Source organism: Xiphophorus maculatus, chromosome 20 (genome assembly GCF_002775205.1).
Source record: "Xiphophorus maculatus strain JP 163 A chromosome 20, X_maculatus-5.0-male, whole genome shotgun sequence".
NCBI lineage: Eukaryota > Metazoa > Chordata > Actinopteri > Cyprinodontiformes > Poeciliidae > Xiphophorus > Xiphophorus maculatus.
In genome coordinates this window covers 13229208-13248181 of record NC_036462.1, presented here as the reverse complement: position 1 = coordinate 13248181, position 18974 = coordinate 13229208, and the positions used below count along the sequence as shown (strand labels likewise).

At 37.9% G+C, this 18974-nt stretch overlaps 1 protein-coding gene across 2 annotated transcripts in view; it reads left to right on the top strand.

Annotated features, from left to right (window-relative positions):
- Positions 1-18945, top strand: part of LOC102234162 (collagen alpha-1(II) chain) — a 51922-nt gene extending 32977 nt beyond the window's left edge. For both annotated transcript variants that reach the window (XM_023324908.1, XM_023324907.1), the window contains 21 exons: positions 976-1083; positions 1178-1231; positions 1414-1467; positions 1597-1650; positions 1848-1901; positions 5560-5667; positions 6004-6057; positions 6166-6219; positions 7350-7511; positions 8375-8482; positions 10181-10288; positions 12473-12526; positions 13149-13256; positions 13684-13737; positions 13872-13979; positions 14073-14126; positions 14281-14388; positions 15544-15832; positions 16084-16271; positions 17711-17953; positions 18044-18945. In XM_023324908.1, coding sequence (XP_023180676.1) covers positions 976-1083; positions 1178-1231; positions 1414-1467; positions 1597-1650; positions 1848-1901; positions 5560-5667; positions 6004-6057; positions 6166-6219; positions 7350-7511; positions 8375-8482; positions 10181-10288; positions 12473-12526; positions 13149-13256; positions 13684-13737; positions 13872-13979; positions 14073-14126; positions 14281-14388; positions 15544-15832; positions 16084-16271; positions 17711-17953; positions 18044-18190 — 2271 coding nt within the window. In that variant the 3' untranslated portion in view covers positions 18191-18945. The remainder of the gene's footprint in view (positions 1-975; positions 1084-1177; positions 1232-1413; positions 1468-1596; positions 1651-1847; positions 1902-5559; positions 5668-6003; positions 6058-6165; positions 6220-7349; positions 7512-8374; positions 8483-10180; positions 10289-12472; positions 12527-13148; positions 13257-13683; positions 13738-13871; positions 13980-14072; positions 14127-14280; positions 14389-15543; positions 15833-16083; positions 16272-17710; positions 17954-18043) is intronic.
- Positions 18946-18974: the final 29 nt, after the last annotated feature.

Genomic DNA, 18974 nt, shown 5'->3' with positions numbered 1-18974 from the left:
TGGAAAGCGCTCACAGCAGTAGCGGCTCTCTATCATTTGGTTTATTATCCGCTCAGATTTTAATCCCAGTTTATAGATTTTTTTTCCCTGTGAGGTCAGACAGGAGCGGATAGAAAGGATGCGGATTAGAGCCAGCATGAATGTGATGATGATGATGGGGGTGGGGTGAACAGACATTCTGTGGGTGGTATTAAAAAAAAGAAAGCATCAGATTTATTGCACAAGCCACACTGCTCTGTACGTCACTCGCTTGGCCTTGAGTAAACAGTAGCTTGAAAGTACCCAAAGGAAAAATTGCTGCAGCGTGAGCCCTGCTGTTAGCCGTAATAACATGATAGGATCGAGATACGTTGTGCATCTGAAGCCGAGCAGAATAGACTCTGTATAAATCTTACAAGTTCTGACCAGGAGTGGGCCTGATGCACCCACTTAAAAAAAACAACTGCCTTTTCCATATTTTTTTTTTTTTGCCTTTGATCTACAGAATAGAGTTTGTCCTTACAAGAGCCACCTTTCTTTCTTTTACTAAAAGAGCAATAAGGGGGTACATATAACTCTAACTTTAGTTGTAATTAACTGACTGACTTATAAAGATAAAGTATTACTTCTACTTTGGTGTGATTTGGATCAAATTCTTCTATTTTTCCAATCCTGTGATAGCTTTGGAAACAAAGCACCACATCAGAAATGGGTTTGGTTCTTTGTTGAAGCAGACAGAATTTTTTTTTTTTCTCATCCTCAGATGTCATCATTATTTTATTATGTTTTCAACTAACTGAAAAGTTTTAGCAAAAGCAATCGAAAATGTGTCAGAAACCACAAAAGTCTCTTTTTGAATTAGATGTAAGCACCTGGTGCAGAAGCTTTCAAAGAGTTATTCATGAACTGAAAGCTTGAAGTAAGTTTTTAGTGACTGTCTCAACTCACAGCTGCTCCTAGACTGAGCTGTCTGCTTTTATCCATGATCTGTAACAGGGAGCCATTGGGCCTGCTGGAGGTCCAGGAGCTCAGGGTCCACCAGGTCTGCAGGGTATGCCAGGAGAGAGAGGAGCTGCTGGCATTCCTGGACCCAAAGGAGACAGAGTAAGCTCTGACGGGACCATGTCTTTTAAAAATTAAGGATAGTTGGACATAAAACATGATTGAGTGATTTTTTACCAACCTCCTCTCCCTGCAGGGTGATGTTGGAGAGAAAGGACCTGAAGGTGCTCCCGGCAAAGATGGCGCCAGAGTATGGGATAGTCACTTATTTCATTTTTTATAAATAATGAAACTTCCTAAAAATAATTAAAATGACAAAACAATTTCAATAGCCAATGCTTAAATGGCCTTAAAAGTAAGAGTCTTCATTTTTCAGCGATCACAACAAGCTAAATATTGTCTGGATTAATTGTTTTTCCTTCTGATATGTAGGGTCTTACTGGTCCAATTGGTCCTCCTGGTCCTGGTGGTCCAAATGGCGAGAAGGTAAGTAATATTTCTGTCTTTCTTAAAGCGCTTTATTGCTGAAATCATCAGTTAAAGCTATGAAGCAGCCACTGACTGCATATTAAAATTTAATGTGTTTTGCTGGTGATGTATATGTGATTCCTGTAGGGTGAATCTGGACCTGCTGGACCATCTGGACCTGCTGGTGTTCGTGGTGCACCTGTGAGTGTTGCAGTTCCAGACAGTTTAAGTTTATTTAAAAAATAAACAGTTTCAGCTATACAGTAAGGTGCATTAACTGTACTGGAGTTAATTATTTAGGGTCTTTCATTAGTCGTAAGGTTACAAATCTTCTTTGATAACTGAGAGAACAGGAATGTTCTTTCAATAAATGTTTTTGCCTCATCTTCATCTTTCAGGGAGACAGAGGAGAGACTGGACCTCCTGGGCCTGCTGGGTTTGCTGGACCTCCTGTAAGTTTAATTAAAAACAAGAATATGATTGTCTTATGTTGTCTTCTACTGGGAAATATGACTTAAAAACGAAAAAATAGAAGCAATTGTTAGAGATTTCAATTCCAATATAAATTGTAATAATCACTCACCTCTAATCTAACATACAATTTGATTTTATTTATGATGTATGTAATGTAGACATCTAAAGTTTGAAAGTGAGAAAGACGGAGTTTAACTGTGATAGCATGTCAGTGTAGAGACTCAGATGTTTGTACTATTGTTTTGCTATTGTTTGGTGTACAGAATTACCTGACTGAAATAAGCAAAACCTTAAATGAAAATGACATAAGCAACAGATCCAGCATTAATGGTGCTTTCACAAACATTTGCCATACAATTTACATCAATTTACCACTTTCTGCCCATTGCCAGTTAAAGTGTCCGTGGAAAATGTTCTGCACATTATCCCAAATCCACATAACTGGTTTGGACAGTTAGTGGATTCGGTAGGTCAATAAATAGAGAAAACCATAAATGTAAATGTCACTTATTTCTGTAAATAGAGTCCATGTTGCCCTATTAGAAAATATGCTCCTACCTTTGATGTTTTGTTGTTGACTTCAAATTTAGTCAAAGTACCTGATATATTTCAACTTATTTTACTCTGGAAAGCTGAGCATCTTTGCCTTGGTATCTTGTGTATTTTATTTGCTTTTTTTGGATGCAGTGAGTAACTGTCCTAAGAAGGTTGTTTTCAGAAGTGTTCCTGAACTCTGCTCTCCATGGGAAGAAATGTTTTTGTTTGTGCTGCAGTGCTGCCTGAGGCCCTATAGATAACAACCACTCAGGATAGATTTTCCATTCGCCACCTTTCCTCTTGTCCCCCTGAGATTTTTTTATGTTGTTCAATTCCTTTGATGATGTTGGGAGCTGTAAATGATGTGACTCCATTATAGGTGGACATATCAGACTATGTTCTCATACATACAGTTAAAATAAATCGATATTTAGATATACTGCCTAATTATATCATTTATGTAAACACCCAGCTTCATCTATAGAATCCAACCCTATTTTTCTAAAACAGAATATATCCTTAATACAGAATAGGAGAAGATACACTTCACTGTCCTCAGATAGGAAAACTTACATACATTTTACTCATAACACATCACAATTACAAACTTCTATTTTGTTTGATATCGTTTTTAGATTTTGATCCAAGATGAAAAATAATGTGTTCTTATAATGATTCAGGATGTGTGTCAGGTTATCATGATCCTCTGCACACCCCTAAGCACAGACTGATCATAGGTAATTTTACACCCTACTACATTCATTGTTACTGCAACCAGATTGCTATACTAAGCTTAAAACACAATAATACTCTCAATCTGTTAGCAGTTCCTTTCAATGTTTAGCTCAGATCTCACACAGTTTCAGATCATCTCAATTCATTTTATTTGAATCTCAAGGTAATTTGTAAACATTCATATATGTACAGTATGTATATATGTATGTAATATGTATACTCTCTACATACATTTTAGACCTAAATTCAGTTCAAACCCATCTAAATTACTCCAGTACAGTCCAGTAACATATTCAGATCCAACTTCACTCAATGCGTTTATAGTATAATTAAATATCATCAGTGTCACTTCATTATTTATTATCAAATGGTAGAAGTTATCTGTCTAAGGAGGCCTGGTCAATTACATCAAGTCATTGACATTCATTCATCCTTAGCAAGCATGCAGCGACAGTGGAGAGAAATCACTATGTCTTACCAGAAGAAAATATCTGAATAAAGACCAACTGCAAGATGATAACGTGAATTTTCTTTTCATCTATAATTACTAAAATTAAATGTGGTCAAGTTTATTAGCCTCCAAATTCTTGTTAAAGTAAATTTCTTCAACATGCTTTAAACTTGAAACTGCACACCTCCTTATCATCTTTATAATTAGATTACTGTACTGAAATAGGTTTGGCATCATTTGTCATTCTCTGTGTTAATGAGAGAAGACAAAAAAGTTGCCATTTTGATCACGTAGAAGTGAGAATCCAGGTTTCATTAACTTTCTTTTCTCTATCAAATAGAGACGTTCTCCACATTATAACATGACATCTACCTGACACATCATTTCCTTTTCATTGACACTATCTGAAAACACTCAGATGTGACGCTGCCTTTGCCAGCCTTTTCCTCCAATTTAATTACTCTGTCTTGTTTCTTTAGTGTATAATTATTTGGAAAGATATGAGTTTACAGACTGTCAGAAGCCATAGCTTCTGTCATTTCATTTATTCTTACACTCTAGACAGAAATCCCTTGAATGGTTTTCATAAGCCACATCCTTTCAAATGGATTTCATCAATATATTTGTTAGAGCAACATTTATCTCAAGGCTTTTTCCTCTACAGAATACAACTATGATTAATTATAGATTTTATGTCAGCCTGAATACTCCTGCAAGCTCTGTAAATACTCTCCATTCACAGCTTACATACTGTAACATCACAGCTCATCATCCGAAACAATGAAAACAAACAATCAAAATTTTGTGCTGCTTTTTTTTAAAGCTTGTGTCAGTTTTACTCTGGAGCCTGTCACATTTTTAATCAAGTTTTTTTATCAAAGAAGTACATCTGCCACTGTCCTTACTGGGCTGTGCAAAAAGATTGATGTCGTTTGAAGCATTTCACATTTTGTAAAGTTACAACCACAAACTTTGGTGCATTTCATTGAGATTTTATGTGATAGACCAGTGCAAGCTGGTGCTTAATTGTGAAGTGAAGTGGAAAGAAAAGGACTTATTCTCGCTGAGCTCTGTATAGTCTGTCATCCAAAAACGTAAAGACTGTGGCATAACTGCAAACCCTCCAAGACGTAGCTGACAACCTAAGCTGACAGTCCAGGCAAGGAGAGCATTAATCAAAGTGCCGTCAAGATGCTTCTGTTAACGGTGAAGGACCTGCAGAGATCCACTGCTGGGGGAATCTGTCGAGAGGACAACCATTAGTCATTCACTCCACAAATCTGGCTTTTATGGAAAAGTGGGAAGCAAAAAGCCATTGTTCAATATAGATTACAAGGGTTGCCATTAAAAATGCACCACAACCATGTAGTTGATGAAATAAATATTTGTAAAGAAGTTCTCTGGTGAGGTGACAAAGATTAAAAACCTTCACAACATCTTTCTCCACTGTGAAGCATGGGGATGGCACAATCATGCAGTGTGGAAACTACTCCTAACAGAGACAGCAGGACATTAAATAACTTAAAATTTAGGCAGAGGTTCACCTCCTAGCAGAACAATGACCCTAAAAATCCAGCCTGGCCTAAAACAGCATATGTGAATAGAGTTTATACAAAAGCATATACATGTGCTAGAATGGTCCTGTCAAAGTCAAGAATTAAGACTGTAAAAATTGGTCACAGACACTCCCCATCCAGTCTGGTTGAGCAGGTGCTTTTTGCAAGGAAGAGTAGCCAATAAAATTCAGTCTTTATGTTTTGTAGAGCTGATAGAGACACATGTCAGTGTTCAGTATTGAGTCAGAAGAGCAGAAACCAACATGCAGAATCAACTGATCACTGGTTTACATCATGCTTATTAAATGCTGAATGTGAGAAAAAGCTTGAGGTATCCACATCCTGTTTTATTCCCAGGGAGCCGATGGTCAGCCTGGAACCAAAGGAGAGCAGGGAGAAGCTGGACAGAAGGGAGATGCTGGAGCCCCTGGACCCCAAGGACCATCCGGTGCCCCTGGTCCTGCGGTAAGTTTCATTATCAACCCAGCTGCTAATCTGCAACATTTAGCTTTGTTCAGATCTAAATGAATGGGGGTTTAACCCTAAAGGCTGCCTGACTTCTGCTATAGGGAAAGCAGAGGCACTTCCTGGCATTTATTCTTATAAGTGACAATGTGTGCACCCAATCAAGCAGAAATGTTCTTTTTTATCTCTTTGTTGAACATTCATATTCAAGACAGTGCTGTATTAAGAAAACAGTAATGAATTGTTCTACACCTGCCATGAAACATAAAAATGTTCATGAAGCAAACAAACAAAAAAAAGATCATATTCTGATTTACAGTTCTGCTTTGATCCTAGGGTCCTACAGGTGTTTCTGGACCTAAAGGTGCTCGTGGTGCCCAGGGTCCTCCTGTAAGTGTCTTTTTGAAAATATATTATTTTGTTGGCTGCTTCTTGTTAGCCTGTTGCTCTCACTTATATGACATTGCTTAGTGACGACACTGTGGTCTAATCTGTTAGGGTGCCACTGGTTTCCCTGGAGCTGCTGGGCGAGTTGGACCTCCTGGCCCCAACGTAAGTTCACTGCTTTGTTCACTCTACCTCTGCTCATCCACTTTACTCTGTAATGAAAACAGTAGTAATATGAATTACATATAATACAACATTAATCCAATCAAACAGACAAGAAAAAAGTGCTGGAAGAAATATTTAGAAAAAAATCATTTCATAAATAGAAACTGCTAATAAAATACCAAGTTTTATAAATAAAACATGCCCAAAAAAGGAATGGAAACCTTTATTGGTATCAAATCAGCCTAGCCCTTCTTTTATTTGCTAATCAGCTTTTTCATTACTCTTCTTATCTTTGATTTGACTTCCAGTCAAATTGTGCTGGTCACAATAAACCACTAATATAAACTTGACTCTGTTGGAGGTATAAATAATTTTGGGTTGAAGTACTGCTGCAGGATGTTCTGTGCCATCTTTGATGTCTTGGATACATCTGTTTCCTGCCTCTTAGGTTAAAAGAGATGTAAACTGTGTGCTATCAGCATGGAAATAAAAAATCATACTATGCCTGCATACTCTGTCACAGACATGGCAAGTACAAAGTAAAGATGGGAGGCCTAAAAATAAACCTCTGAAGTAATCCAAAGGTCATCTTCATTAGGGATAACTGACATTTAATAACAACCTCACTAAGGTGTCTCTCCTGAAACTAACCTTCGCTATTATTTGAAATGATTTAATAAGATCTAGTGATCCAGTGATTAGATAAAATGTACCCTTTTTGTTAACGATGCAATTGTAGATAGTGTATGGTGGGGTTGGATAGTGGTAGTTTTTGACATGGTCAATTTGAGATAAGTATCAAATGCTGATCTTTAGAATATTAGATTCATTTTCCCAGCCTGATCTATAAGCACCTGTAGAGCATTTACCTTTCCTGACCCGACACCCACACACACACATTGCCAGAACTGTTTTTCTAAAGCAGAAGGACTTTCTTTAGGTAATTCCTAACAATAAAATGTGTCTTTGAGCTATTTAGCCTTGTCAAAATGTTGAAGACAAGGCTAAATATACATACACAGCAACGTTTTATTGTTGCTGTGTATGGACTCTGTAAACAGAAATATTTGTTTGTCAACTTACGCTCAAAATGAGACCTACTTTATATGTTTTATTCAAATGCTTGGTAGGGTAATCCTGGACCTGCAGGTCCTGCTGGCCCTCCTGGTAAAGACGGACCAAAAGGAGTGAGAGGAGACGGTGGACCTCCAGGCAGACAAGGCGACGCTGGACTACGCGGTCCTGCAGGAGCTCCAGGAGAGAAGGGCGACCCTGGAGAGGACGGTCCTCCTGTGAGTGTGCTGCACTCAGGAGACAGGCTTTTACATAATGTGGAAATCTGTGACCTTGTTAGGCTGAAAATAACACTATGGTTTCTGTTGCACCCACCTACTGTTGCATGGAGGTGCAAGTCTAAAGAGAAGAAAATATTTAAATGTATTTGTTTTCTGCATTTTGAGCCACTTTTATGTTTTCCTTTCAAGCCGGACAGCCAATTTTAGCAGTAATGGACATGCTCACCACTAATACACAGAGCTGTCAGTGTCTATCACTGACTCTAATAGCAGACTAAGATGTGACTGCACAAAGCAGCACAATCTGGTGACAGTGTAAGAATGGAACCCCAGCCTTTTACTGCAGAGTTGCACACAAACACACACAAACACCCATACACACCAGTTACAAATAGATGACAAGTTCTGTCAAGATAATGACAGGTTGTGTCCTGAGGGTGGAGGGAAGGTGGTGGCATCCTGCTCCAACTCTGAGACAGTGCTGTGTTGAGTCCATCTCTTCCTATAGATTTCATCCTGTGTATGAAATCCTGAGCCTAGCATCAGCACATCAAAGCTTTGTCTGCCTCATGGTGCGTCTCAGCTGTCACTTACAGTCAGGTGTTCACTGTGAACATGATTTCAGGAGCTGCAAGACATTTTGACAGGGCAGCCTCTGGAGCTGAGGATGACGTAGACCAGAGAGGTGATGGAGAGATTCATTTGCAACTCCGACTGGGAATAAAATATTGCGTCGAGAGTGATGGAAGATATACACCTATCACGCCTTGGAAGTTAAAAATAATGGCTCAAGATGTGTTCTGTGAGAGACGTATACCACAGTAGTGATGAGTTTTCTGTTGTTTTTATTTTCCACTCAGGGTCCACTAGGTCCCTCAGGTCCTCAGGGATTGGCTGGTCAGCGCGGTATTGTTGGTCTACCCGGGCAGAGAGGAGAAAGAGGTTTCCCTGGTTTGCCTGGACCTTCTGTAAGTAACATGAAATCACATGATCAAGCACATAATTCAAACTAATTTTCTACAAGTCAAATACAGGTGGAGATGGATAAAGCAAAAAAAAAAAAAAATGAAGACAAAAATTTAAACCTGAGCAATGAAAAGCACAAAACAGGCAAAAAAACAAAACAAGAGCACATTATATGTCATCAAACATACTTTGCTTGTCTTTCTTCTAATTCATATTAAAATATTTCAAACATTTGAGTCAGACCTGTGAGAGAATCAGCTTTACTGGGCTGTTATGAAACTGGTCATGAGGAAGATGTAAAATGTGATGTAGCATATCTTAAATACATAACTTTTTTTTTCTTAGAAAAATGAACAAAACAAATGCAACTTTAAAATATAAAAAGGTACACAAACTCATATATTAGCTCTTTGGATGCTAAATATAGCATGTTTACTATCCTTGTATGGATGAAACCACAACTCTGCCCGCATTGTGATTTTAGACATGCACCAATAAAACTTTATGCCAGTTTCTTTTGCTATTTTTCAACAGACACATAAACACCTTCAAAATATCTCAAAACTGCTTTTGCAGCAGCTCCTGCAAGGGTGTGCATGTCTCCACAAACACATTGTCTCTCGAGGCCACAGACACACACAAGCAGACAGTCAGAAGGTGAAAGCATCACCAACCCTGCTGTCACGGCTGTTAATAAATATTAATGAATCTGCCATATGAGCGCAATACTGACTGTTTTGGCACTCTGTAAAGTAAATGTAGGGAATCAGCAGATGTGCTCTGGACTGACAATCTGCTGTGTCCTAATTTGATCAGTCAGAACGCATCTCACGTCAACCAGGGCTTTTCCCCTCATGTTTCTGTCTGATGGAGATTACACCACGACATGTGACTGAAGAGCTTTCCCTGCTTACATCCAACATTTTTTTTATATATGACATGAACCATGTCCCCTACTTACAACATCTCAGCGGGCATGTCCCCACTATCAATTATTCACCAGTGTGCATGAAAGGGATTCCAGTAAATCAAAATAGACCCACCAAGGAACGAGCTTTCAATGACAGATGGGACAGCAGATTAGACTTCATGTTCTCCGAATACGTAGCTTTTTTGATCAAATAAAATGCAAAGTGTGATTTTGTTGTGGTCAAACACTAATTGTTACTGTTATAAACTGTTTAAACCCAACAGCTGAGTGCATTTATATAAATTATCTGGTCTAAATGAAATTAGATGTTGTTTCTCTTTTTCTGAACAGACAAAAAATAGAAAAAAGCCCAATTCTACTAAGAAATATATATATTTTTTTTCATACAATAAAAGATAATGACATGACAAGTAGCTACAAAAAAATCCTGGAGTTAGTAAATAAATTTTGAATATGTATATACTTCAATCTTGCACCGAAAGCAGTGAAATTAGAATCCATGGTGAATGTGCAATCACAAGAAAGTGTTGAAGATAAAAATTATTTGAGTTTGGGAATCACTCTTCTTTTTTGTTTCTTAGCTATGTATTTCAAATTCTTTCATTAAATCTTTAGATTAATCTGAAGATTTATTTTTCTTTCTATTGTTAAAAATACTCAGATGTATAACCGAAAATAAACCACAGAACCCGAACCTTGTGGAAATTTAAAGAGTTGTATATCTTTCTTCATTTTTCAACATGTAACAATGAGTCCTTATTCCTGTCAGGGTGAGCCTGGAAAGCAGGGAGCTGCTGGTGGTCCTGGAGACCGTGGACCACCTGGACCAGTCGGACCGCCTGGGCTCACTGGTCCTGCTGGAGAACCTGGTAGAGAGGTAAAGGAAAATCCCTGACACAAAGCATGTGCTTGATTGAATCAGAAATGGAAATTCAAATTTCAGATACATAATTGAGTCGAAGACTTCTGATTTGACTCAGACTCAGAAGTAAAGGCAGGTTGGTAAGCAGGCTCCATATGAGTATATTTCCTTGCAAAAGGGATGAAGTTGAATAGTTGAGTGTTCACATCAGCTCTGGCTTTATAATAATATCCAGACCCTAGAGGTGGGTGGATTGATCCAAAACATCGATAATATCGATACCAAGTCGATATCAGTAGCAGATCAATACTAGTGTGGTAAGATCGATACTTTAGTTTCAGATTCTGTCTTGAAATTTTATTTTGATTTTATGTAATAGTTTCTCAACACTACCTTTAAAAAGATTTTGTTTTGATTTGCTCACAAATTACAATGTAAAACAATGTAAACATAAATAAATAACAGCCTAAAGAGTGAAGCTTTTTCTGTGCAGCTTCATGAGCCTTAATGATGCTGTAAACGCTGCTAGCTGCATCAGATCTGTAATTTAGCTCAGTTGAAATTATTGCATACAACTCTTTTCAAAGGTATCACCACCTCTTGAACTTTCATGCTGCAGCCACAAACTTCAAAGTATTTTATTAGGATTTTATGTGATAGTTAAACACAAAGTAGCACATATTGGTGCTACAGTATGGAAATAGGATTTTTTACTTTGAATTTTTCTGCAAATAAATGTGTAGTGTGTGATATGAAAAACTTTACATAAAGACGGTTGAGACTGCATACATGGAGAACAGAGTACGATTTACCCAGTTTTGCCTCTGTTCTGCAGCAGGGTCCAGTATGTGTGAACTTTCTTTACACACTCGCACACAGAAATGGCATCACTTCCTTCGGTTTGTGCTGACTTAGGCTTTTCTAGAAGGATTTCCATTCTCCAACATCTTCTACCAAGTACAGGTCACCAAAGACCTGTGCTTTCCCAATTTCTTATTTTCTCCCCATTTTCTTTCTACATGAAGCTAATTATTAAAGTGTTATTAAAAGACCTTTTAACTATTAAAACATCCCACACAAGGAAGAATATTGGAGATTGAAGCAACTAAATATGTTGCTTGCATTGCTCATTCCAAGAGGGAAATCCTAGACAGATAATTGCTCAACCCACAACAAGAATTGAGAAAAGCCTTTTTGATGTGCTTGTTTTTTATGTACTGTTTGTTTACCCTGGCATTCAGTAGAAGTTATTATTCAGAATTGTAGGCTTGCAAAAACCCTCTTCAGAAAATTGTGTAAAATTGCATGTACATGTCTTGTTCAAGACACAGAAGAAGAGTAATCTAGCAGAGAATGAAAAACACAAGGATACAGGAAATCTACAATTGCCGATGTTAAATAAAATGTGTTCTTACTTTTTTTTGCACTTTATTTATTTAGGAAAAATGTGAATAAATTAGTTTTGTTTTTATATATTTTTTCTGTTTATCATGTTAATATGTTCTTAAAATAAAGTAATTCAAAGGAAATACTATAAAACACCCGAAGGTCAGAAGTTTGGTGATATATCAAACCTAAAAATTAAGAAGTATCGTTATTGGTAACAATATTAATATTGATACCAATATAGATAATACTAGCCACGTATTTACTTTGTATCGGATCAATACCAAAATATGCAGTATCGCAAACCTCTTTAGACATAATTGCATATTTATATTTCTAATAGATTGATGTCTCATTGATTTTCAGAGTAGTTTAAAGCAGCTCATAACAGCTTTTGAATATTATATTTTTAGAGATTAGAATGTATTTGCAAAATGTTTGTGCTGAAATAAGCAAAAAAGAAAACAATACAGGATTTGAATTTCCAACCTACAACAATGCATTCTTAAAGAGAGACTAGATGGCATGCATTTGAAAAAGCTCACCAAAGACTTTAGAGTTGACCCTCAAACACTTGAGACTTGACTTTGACTTGGGAAAATATTCTTGTAAACATCTCTGGGCTGGATACGCAGCTGTCAATCCACTTCCTGTTTCATGTGCGCCATTGAAATTCTCCACACTTTGCATCACTCATCCATTTGCATTTTGTCCTATTATTGGGTTTGGCTGCAGTGAGGCTCATTATGCAGCTAATATTCATTCAGTAGGACACCTGGTTAGAATTAATTAACACTTCATTTTGTCTGACAGGGCAACCCTGGATCTGATGGACCTCCTGGTAGAGATGGTTCTCCTGGAATTAAGGTACAATTACAAGAGGTCAAATCACCTGTTGTATGATTTTGTTGTATATTTTGATGACAATGATACACACCTGTCACTGGCCATCAAAACAAGTCAGAGAAATACTGACAATTCTGCAGGATGAAATAACTGGATCATTCATTCTTTGTGGAATTCCACAGATGTCATTATATTTCTACCAGATGAGTCAGAGAAACACTTCAGCTCTGTCATGATCTTTGGGTCCTTCCTAGGCAAATTTGAGCAGGATCTACTCATTATCCTCCCAATAATAGTATCCATGCCATAGGGAAGAGTTATTACTATGTAGGGACATTCATTGTATTCAAATAAAATGTAATTGAGATGGAAGTGTCCAAACAATGTTCAATGAAATGTAAGATGCAAGTTTTGTTTGGAGAGTTTGTTGTTAAAAGAGCAGTGTCAGTGTGGCAACTGTTCACTCCCTTTTTATTTAAGACATTTAAAAATCATATATTTTAGCAAATGAATTCATGCTTGGTGTCTCCACAGTCTTTATGTCACTTTTGTTTAACATAATTTCCTCAGAGTGGTGGCTGTAATAAGTCAGAAACATTGACCTGGCTGTTGTGATTTCCAACTTGTACTCTTTCTGCTGCAGGGTGACCGTGGCAACACCGGTCCTGCTGGTGCTCCTGGTGCTCCAGGTGCTCTTGGGGCTCCCGGCCCAGTCGGTCCCACCGGAAAACAGGGAGACAGAGGGGAGTCTGTGAGTAATGACTCATGCACAAGCAAAGTCACATGTTTTCCAAAAGCTATTTTTAAAAAATCTACCAAAGCATAAAAGTTGTTTTATGTTTTAATATTTCTGTGAAGCTCATTTCTGCTAGCTGAACATTAACATATTGTGTTACAAGTACAAAGAAGGTTTTCTGCTTCTTGGTACTTGAAAGAGACCAAGAAGGACTCTCCTTCTTGTGTTTCATCCCTGATAAACCTTATATCCGGGACATAAATTAACTTTTATTGCTTTTCTAATTTGCATAATATTAATTTAATGCATTTTGTAAAGCGTTTGCTTTTTTTAACCGAATTTTATTACTAGTGTGTTGTAAAATACTCTACAAAAACTTAGATATTGCTAAACTTCTAGGCAAGTCTGGTGTGTTAACATGTTTATCATTTCATTTTATTAGGGTGCCCAAGGACCAGCTGGACCTCCAGGACCTGCCGGTGCCAGAGGAATGCCTGTATGTATCCTGCACGGATAGCTTGGAACAACTTCCAGTCAAACAGAAATTAATATTCATTGTTTATCTTCTTCCTGTTAACAGCTGTCACCAACACGTAAGAGTTTATTAGCATGCTTTAAATTTGTTCTTAGGGACCCCAAGGACCCCGTGGTGATAAGGGTGAAGCTGGAGAGTCTGGTGAGAGAGGACAGAAGGGGCACAGAGGTTTCACTGGTCTGCAGGGTCTCCCTGGACCACCAGTAAGATACCATATCTAATCTAAAGCATTGTTACACTACTCCATTGTTTGTTTCATACTTAAGGCCTTATTTCCTGTGATGTCTCTGCATTAGGGTCAACCTGGAGACCAGGGTGCCACTGGACCTGCTGGGCCTTCTGGACAAAGAGTGAGTACAAACCCAACCAAACATGTTGCAATTAAAGCAGTAAAATGGTTTTAAATTGAAGGGAAACTTCTATTTCTTTTTATCCAGCTGAGTGATTAGTCTAGTTATGTTCATGCTTTAGAATGAATAATGTTATCAAACCGTCCTTCTATAGGGACCACCTGGACCTGTTGGTCCTGCTGGAAAAGACGGGTCAAATGGCTTACCAGGACCCATCGGACCCCCTGGACCTCGTGGTCGTACTGGAGACTCTGGTCCCGCTGTGAGTACTAATAATAACATCACCCCCCTTTTTTTGTTTGTTTTTAGTATGTTTTACTTTCCTAACTAACTTTTACAGAATAAAATATATAGCATCACATGCTTAATTATCTTGGTAAATAGATGTATATATCAACCTCATATCCAAGACAGCGATATGGGCAATGTAAACATAAATAAATAACAGCCTAAAGAGTGAAGCTTTTTCTGTGCAGCTTCATGAGCCTTAATGATGCTGTAAACGCTGCTAGCTGCATCAGATCTGTAATTTAGCTCAGTTGAAATTATTGCATACAACTCTTTTCAAAGGTATCACCACCTCTTGAACTTTCATGCTGCAGCCACAAACTTCAAAGTATTTTATTAGGATTTTATGTGATAGTTAAACACAAAGTAGCACATATTGGTGCTACAGTATGGAAATAGGATTTTTTACTTTGAATTTTTCTGCAAATAAATGTGTAGTGTGTGATATGAAAAACTTTACATAAAGACGGTTGAGACTGCATACATGGAGAACAGAGTACGATTTACCCAGTTTTGCCTCTGTTCTGCAGCAGGGTCCAGTATGTGTGAACTTTCTTTACACACTCGCACACAGAAATGGCATCACTTCCTTCGGTTTGTGCTGACTTAGGCTTTTCTAGAAGGATTTCCATTCTCCAACATCTTCTACCAAGTACAGGTCACCAAAGACCTGTGCTTTCCCAATTTCTTATTTTCTCCCCATTTTCTTTCTACATGAAGCTAATTATTAAAGTGTTATTAAAAGACCTTTTAACTATTAAAACATCCCACACAAGGAAGAATATTGGAGATTGAAGCAACTAAATATGTTGCTTGCATTGCTCATTCCAAGAGGGAAATCCTAGACAGATAATTGCTCAACCCACAACAAGAATTGAGAAAAGCCTTTTTGATGTGCTTGTTTTTTATGTACTGTTTGTTTACCCTGGCATTCAGTAGAAGTTATTATTCAGAATTGTAGGCTTGCAAAAACCCTCTTCAGAAAATTGTGTAAAATTGCATGTACATGTCTTGTTCAAGACACAGAAGAAGAGTAATCTAGCAGAGAATGAAAAACACAAGGATACAGGAAATCTACAATTGCCGATGTTAAATAAAATGTGTTCTTACTTTTTAAATTTTCTTTCAGGGTCCTCCTGGAAACCCTGGACCCCCTGGTCCTCCTGGTCCCCCCGGTCCTGGTATTGACATGTCTGCCTTCGCTGGTCTGGGTCAAACAGAAAAGTCTCCCGATCCCCTGAGGTATATGAGGGCAGACCAGGCCGCTGGGAATCTCCGTCAACATGACGCAGAGGTCGATGCCACTCTTAAGTCCCTCAACAACCAGATTGAGAACATCCGCAGCCCAGAGGGATCCAAGAAGAACCCTGCCCGCACCTGCAGAGACCTGAAGCTCTGCCATCCCGACTGGAAGAGCGGTGAGTGACAACACAAGAAATTCGCTGAATTGGGGTGATACAATGAAGCAGACTGGGTCTAGTCTGGGGAAATAAATGTTTTGAAAAATAGGAATTTGACTAAATTCTTGTTTGTTCTGGAAAATATTTGTCTTGTGCTGATTTAGAGTCAGTTTTTACAAGACTATGCAAAAACATGCAAGGCATTCCAGCTGTGCAGAAAAATTGATGTCACCCTGAAGGCTATTGCTTTTTTCTCTGTTTTTGTTTAGGTGAGTACTGGATTGATCCCAATCAAGGCTGCACTGTAGATGCAATCAAAGTTTTCTGCAACATGGAAACCGGGGAGTCTTGTGTGAACCCCAAACCTGCCAAGATCCCTCGCAAGAACTGGTGGTCCAGCAAGAGCAAAGAACGCAAACATGTCTGGTTCGGAGAGACAATGAACGGAGGATTCCATGTAAGATCTGCAACCTGTTTTAGTTTTATTAACTTGTAAAATATTAATATGTACTGTTTACATTATGGCACAAATGAATGTTTTGCATGACAAAAAGTTCAGAATTGATACTTAGAAAGTCAAACTTAAAGTGAAAATATCTTTCAAACAGAAAGATATGCTGCCTTAGGTTAAAAAAACGATCCAAGCAACAAGTAAAAATATTTTTGTTGCTTTACACATATACTGTACTTGCTCCACTGCTACAAAACACACATAAGTGTGACTCAAATGTGTTTTCAATGTCCTGACAAGATCCAAATCCAACTCCGTTTTATTTGTAAAGCACAATTAATAAAACTATTCTTATTGCACTAAAACAGCTCAAAACAAGACATAGACAATATTAATGAAATGACATTAACTATTGCTATTAACTATTAACTATCCTGACTATTCACTCGCACACATTTTATCAATATAAAAATAAAATGAAAAAGAAAATAGTTCTCAAACATTGAAAACATTGAAAAGTAAGTAAACTTTACTTTCTTACTCAAAGAGCTAACTTGGAAACTTTGTTGCTTTATTTAATAACTCGTCTGACCCCTTTTGAAAAGTGCCAACCAGCAAATTTGGCAAATTTTTCTGGTCTTAGCCGCAACTTTTGGAGAGCCTAGTGTAAAAGCATGTATCATTCTTTCCAGCAGTGGGTGATCTAGTGGGCCCCAAAGCACTTACAGACATCAAAGTCTTCACACATGAATGCCTCCCAGCTGCAATCAAAGCAGGAGATGTTCAACCTCCTGTGTCCAGACTATGAAAGAGTTATGTACTTGTGTTGTTTACTTTTTACCAGATAAAAGTACCAAAGTGCTTTACAATGAAATATATACCACACAACATGACAAACATTTCATAAAAAATACATTGGTTTCAATATGACTTATATCTCCTACAAAATGGATTACATTATTTAGCTATTTCTAGTTTGTGTAAGGCTTAAAGATCAAAGGCAACTTCTTTAAGCGTGTTCATAGTGAATTTTTAAAAAGGTAATGTTACAAAAAAAATTAATACCTCATTCTGACAAAGGTTCCTAACAAAAGTTCTTCATCCTTCATCCCAGGACACTCACTTTATACAAAACAGCTTGAAATCAAACATGACACACATGATTTAAAGTCACTACAGGACACTGATAGCTAAATAGCATGTTTTTTCAATATCTAACACAGATGCCAAGATATGAAACAGCAGCTTTTGTTCAGTTACCAGAAATATGTTGTCTAGAATATGAGAATCTTGCTGTTAAATATAGATATTTAACCTGTGACGAATACGATAAATTTTTAGATTTGGAATACATGGAATCAAACATTCAAAGCATTAGCTTATTTAAAAACACTAGATGACTCACCAGGAACATAACCTGATGTGTTATTGTCTGTTCAATGCAGTTCAGTTATGGTGACGACAGCCTGGCACCCAACACCGCCTCCATTCAGATGACTTTCCTGAGGTTGCTGTCAACAGAGGCTTCCCAAAATCTCACTTACCACTGTAAGAACAGCGTGGCCTACTTGGATGCTTCAACAAGCAACCTGAAGAAGGCCGTCCTGCTGCAAGGCTCCAATGATGTGGAGATCAGAGCCGAGGGCAACAGCCGCTTCACCTACAGCGTCATGGAAGACGGCTGCACGGTATGCAATCCTGCTAGTACAATATTTGTACTCTCTAGGGGGCAAACCAAATGCTAACATTTTTCTGTATGATTTTTTTCCTTCCTGCAGAGACACACAGGACAGTGGGGTAAGACAATGTTCGAGTACAGGTCGCAGAAGACCTCCCGTCTGCCCATTGTGGACATTGCCCCCATGGATATCGGTGGAGCAGACCAGGAGTTTGGAATTGATATTGGGCCAGTTTGCTTCTTGTAAAGAATGAGCAGCTGTAAAGAATGAAGAAGAGGAAGAAAAAGTGGCTGTTTGAAAAAAAATAAAATAGGAAACGAAAGAGGAGCACGCTTTGGTGAAAAGGCGAGGAAGAGAGAAAAAGAAAAATCAAGACACTTTTTTAAAACATGGGACTTCTTTTCTAAATAAAAAAGTGCTTTTCCAAGTTGAACTCGGTAGGATATCTGCACTGAATGGCACCAACAAACTGTCATTTGTGATCCATCCTCAGCATTGCCTTCAGTCATCTCTGCCCCACCCCCACATGGGCACCCTCCACTCCCTAAACCTTCCCTTTTTCACTCTGTGAACGGCAACCCCCCCATATACCCAATATCTATGAACAAAAAGGAGGAAGTATGAGGAGAGAATAGGAGCTTACCAGGGAACAAGAGAGAACAATGTGTTGGTGTTATTTATTTATTGTTTAGGTTAGACTCCCAGGTGTGGTAGGACTGAGTTTGTTGCAAAGTGATAAAAAATATATATATATATTTTAAAGAAAAAGAAGCCTCATCCATCAACTTCCTCCTGTTTTATGATCATCCCATTTCTTGTAACAAATCAATAAAGAATTTATTGTTCTTTGAAACCAAAAATTTTTCCGCATACCATAGAATGTCCAGTTGTTCCTGTTTCTCCAACCATAGTGTGTATCAAAATTACTGTGTACTATAATAAAGTCAATGGTGCTATTGTTGTAAAACAGTTTTGTGTTTTTAAACAACCTGATACTCCAATATAGTGACTTGTACATATTAGTTCAGTT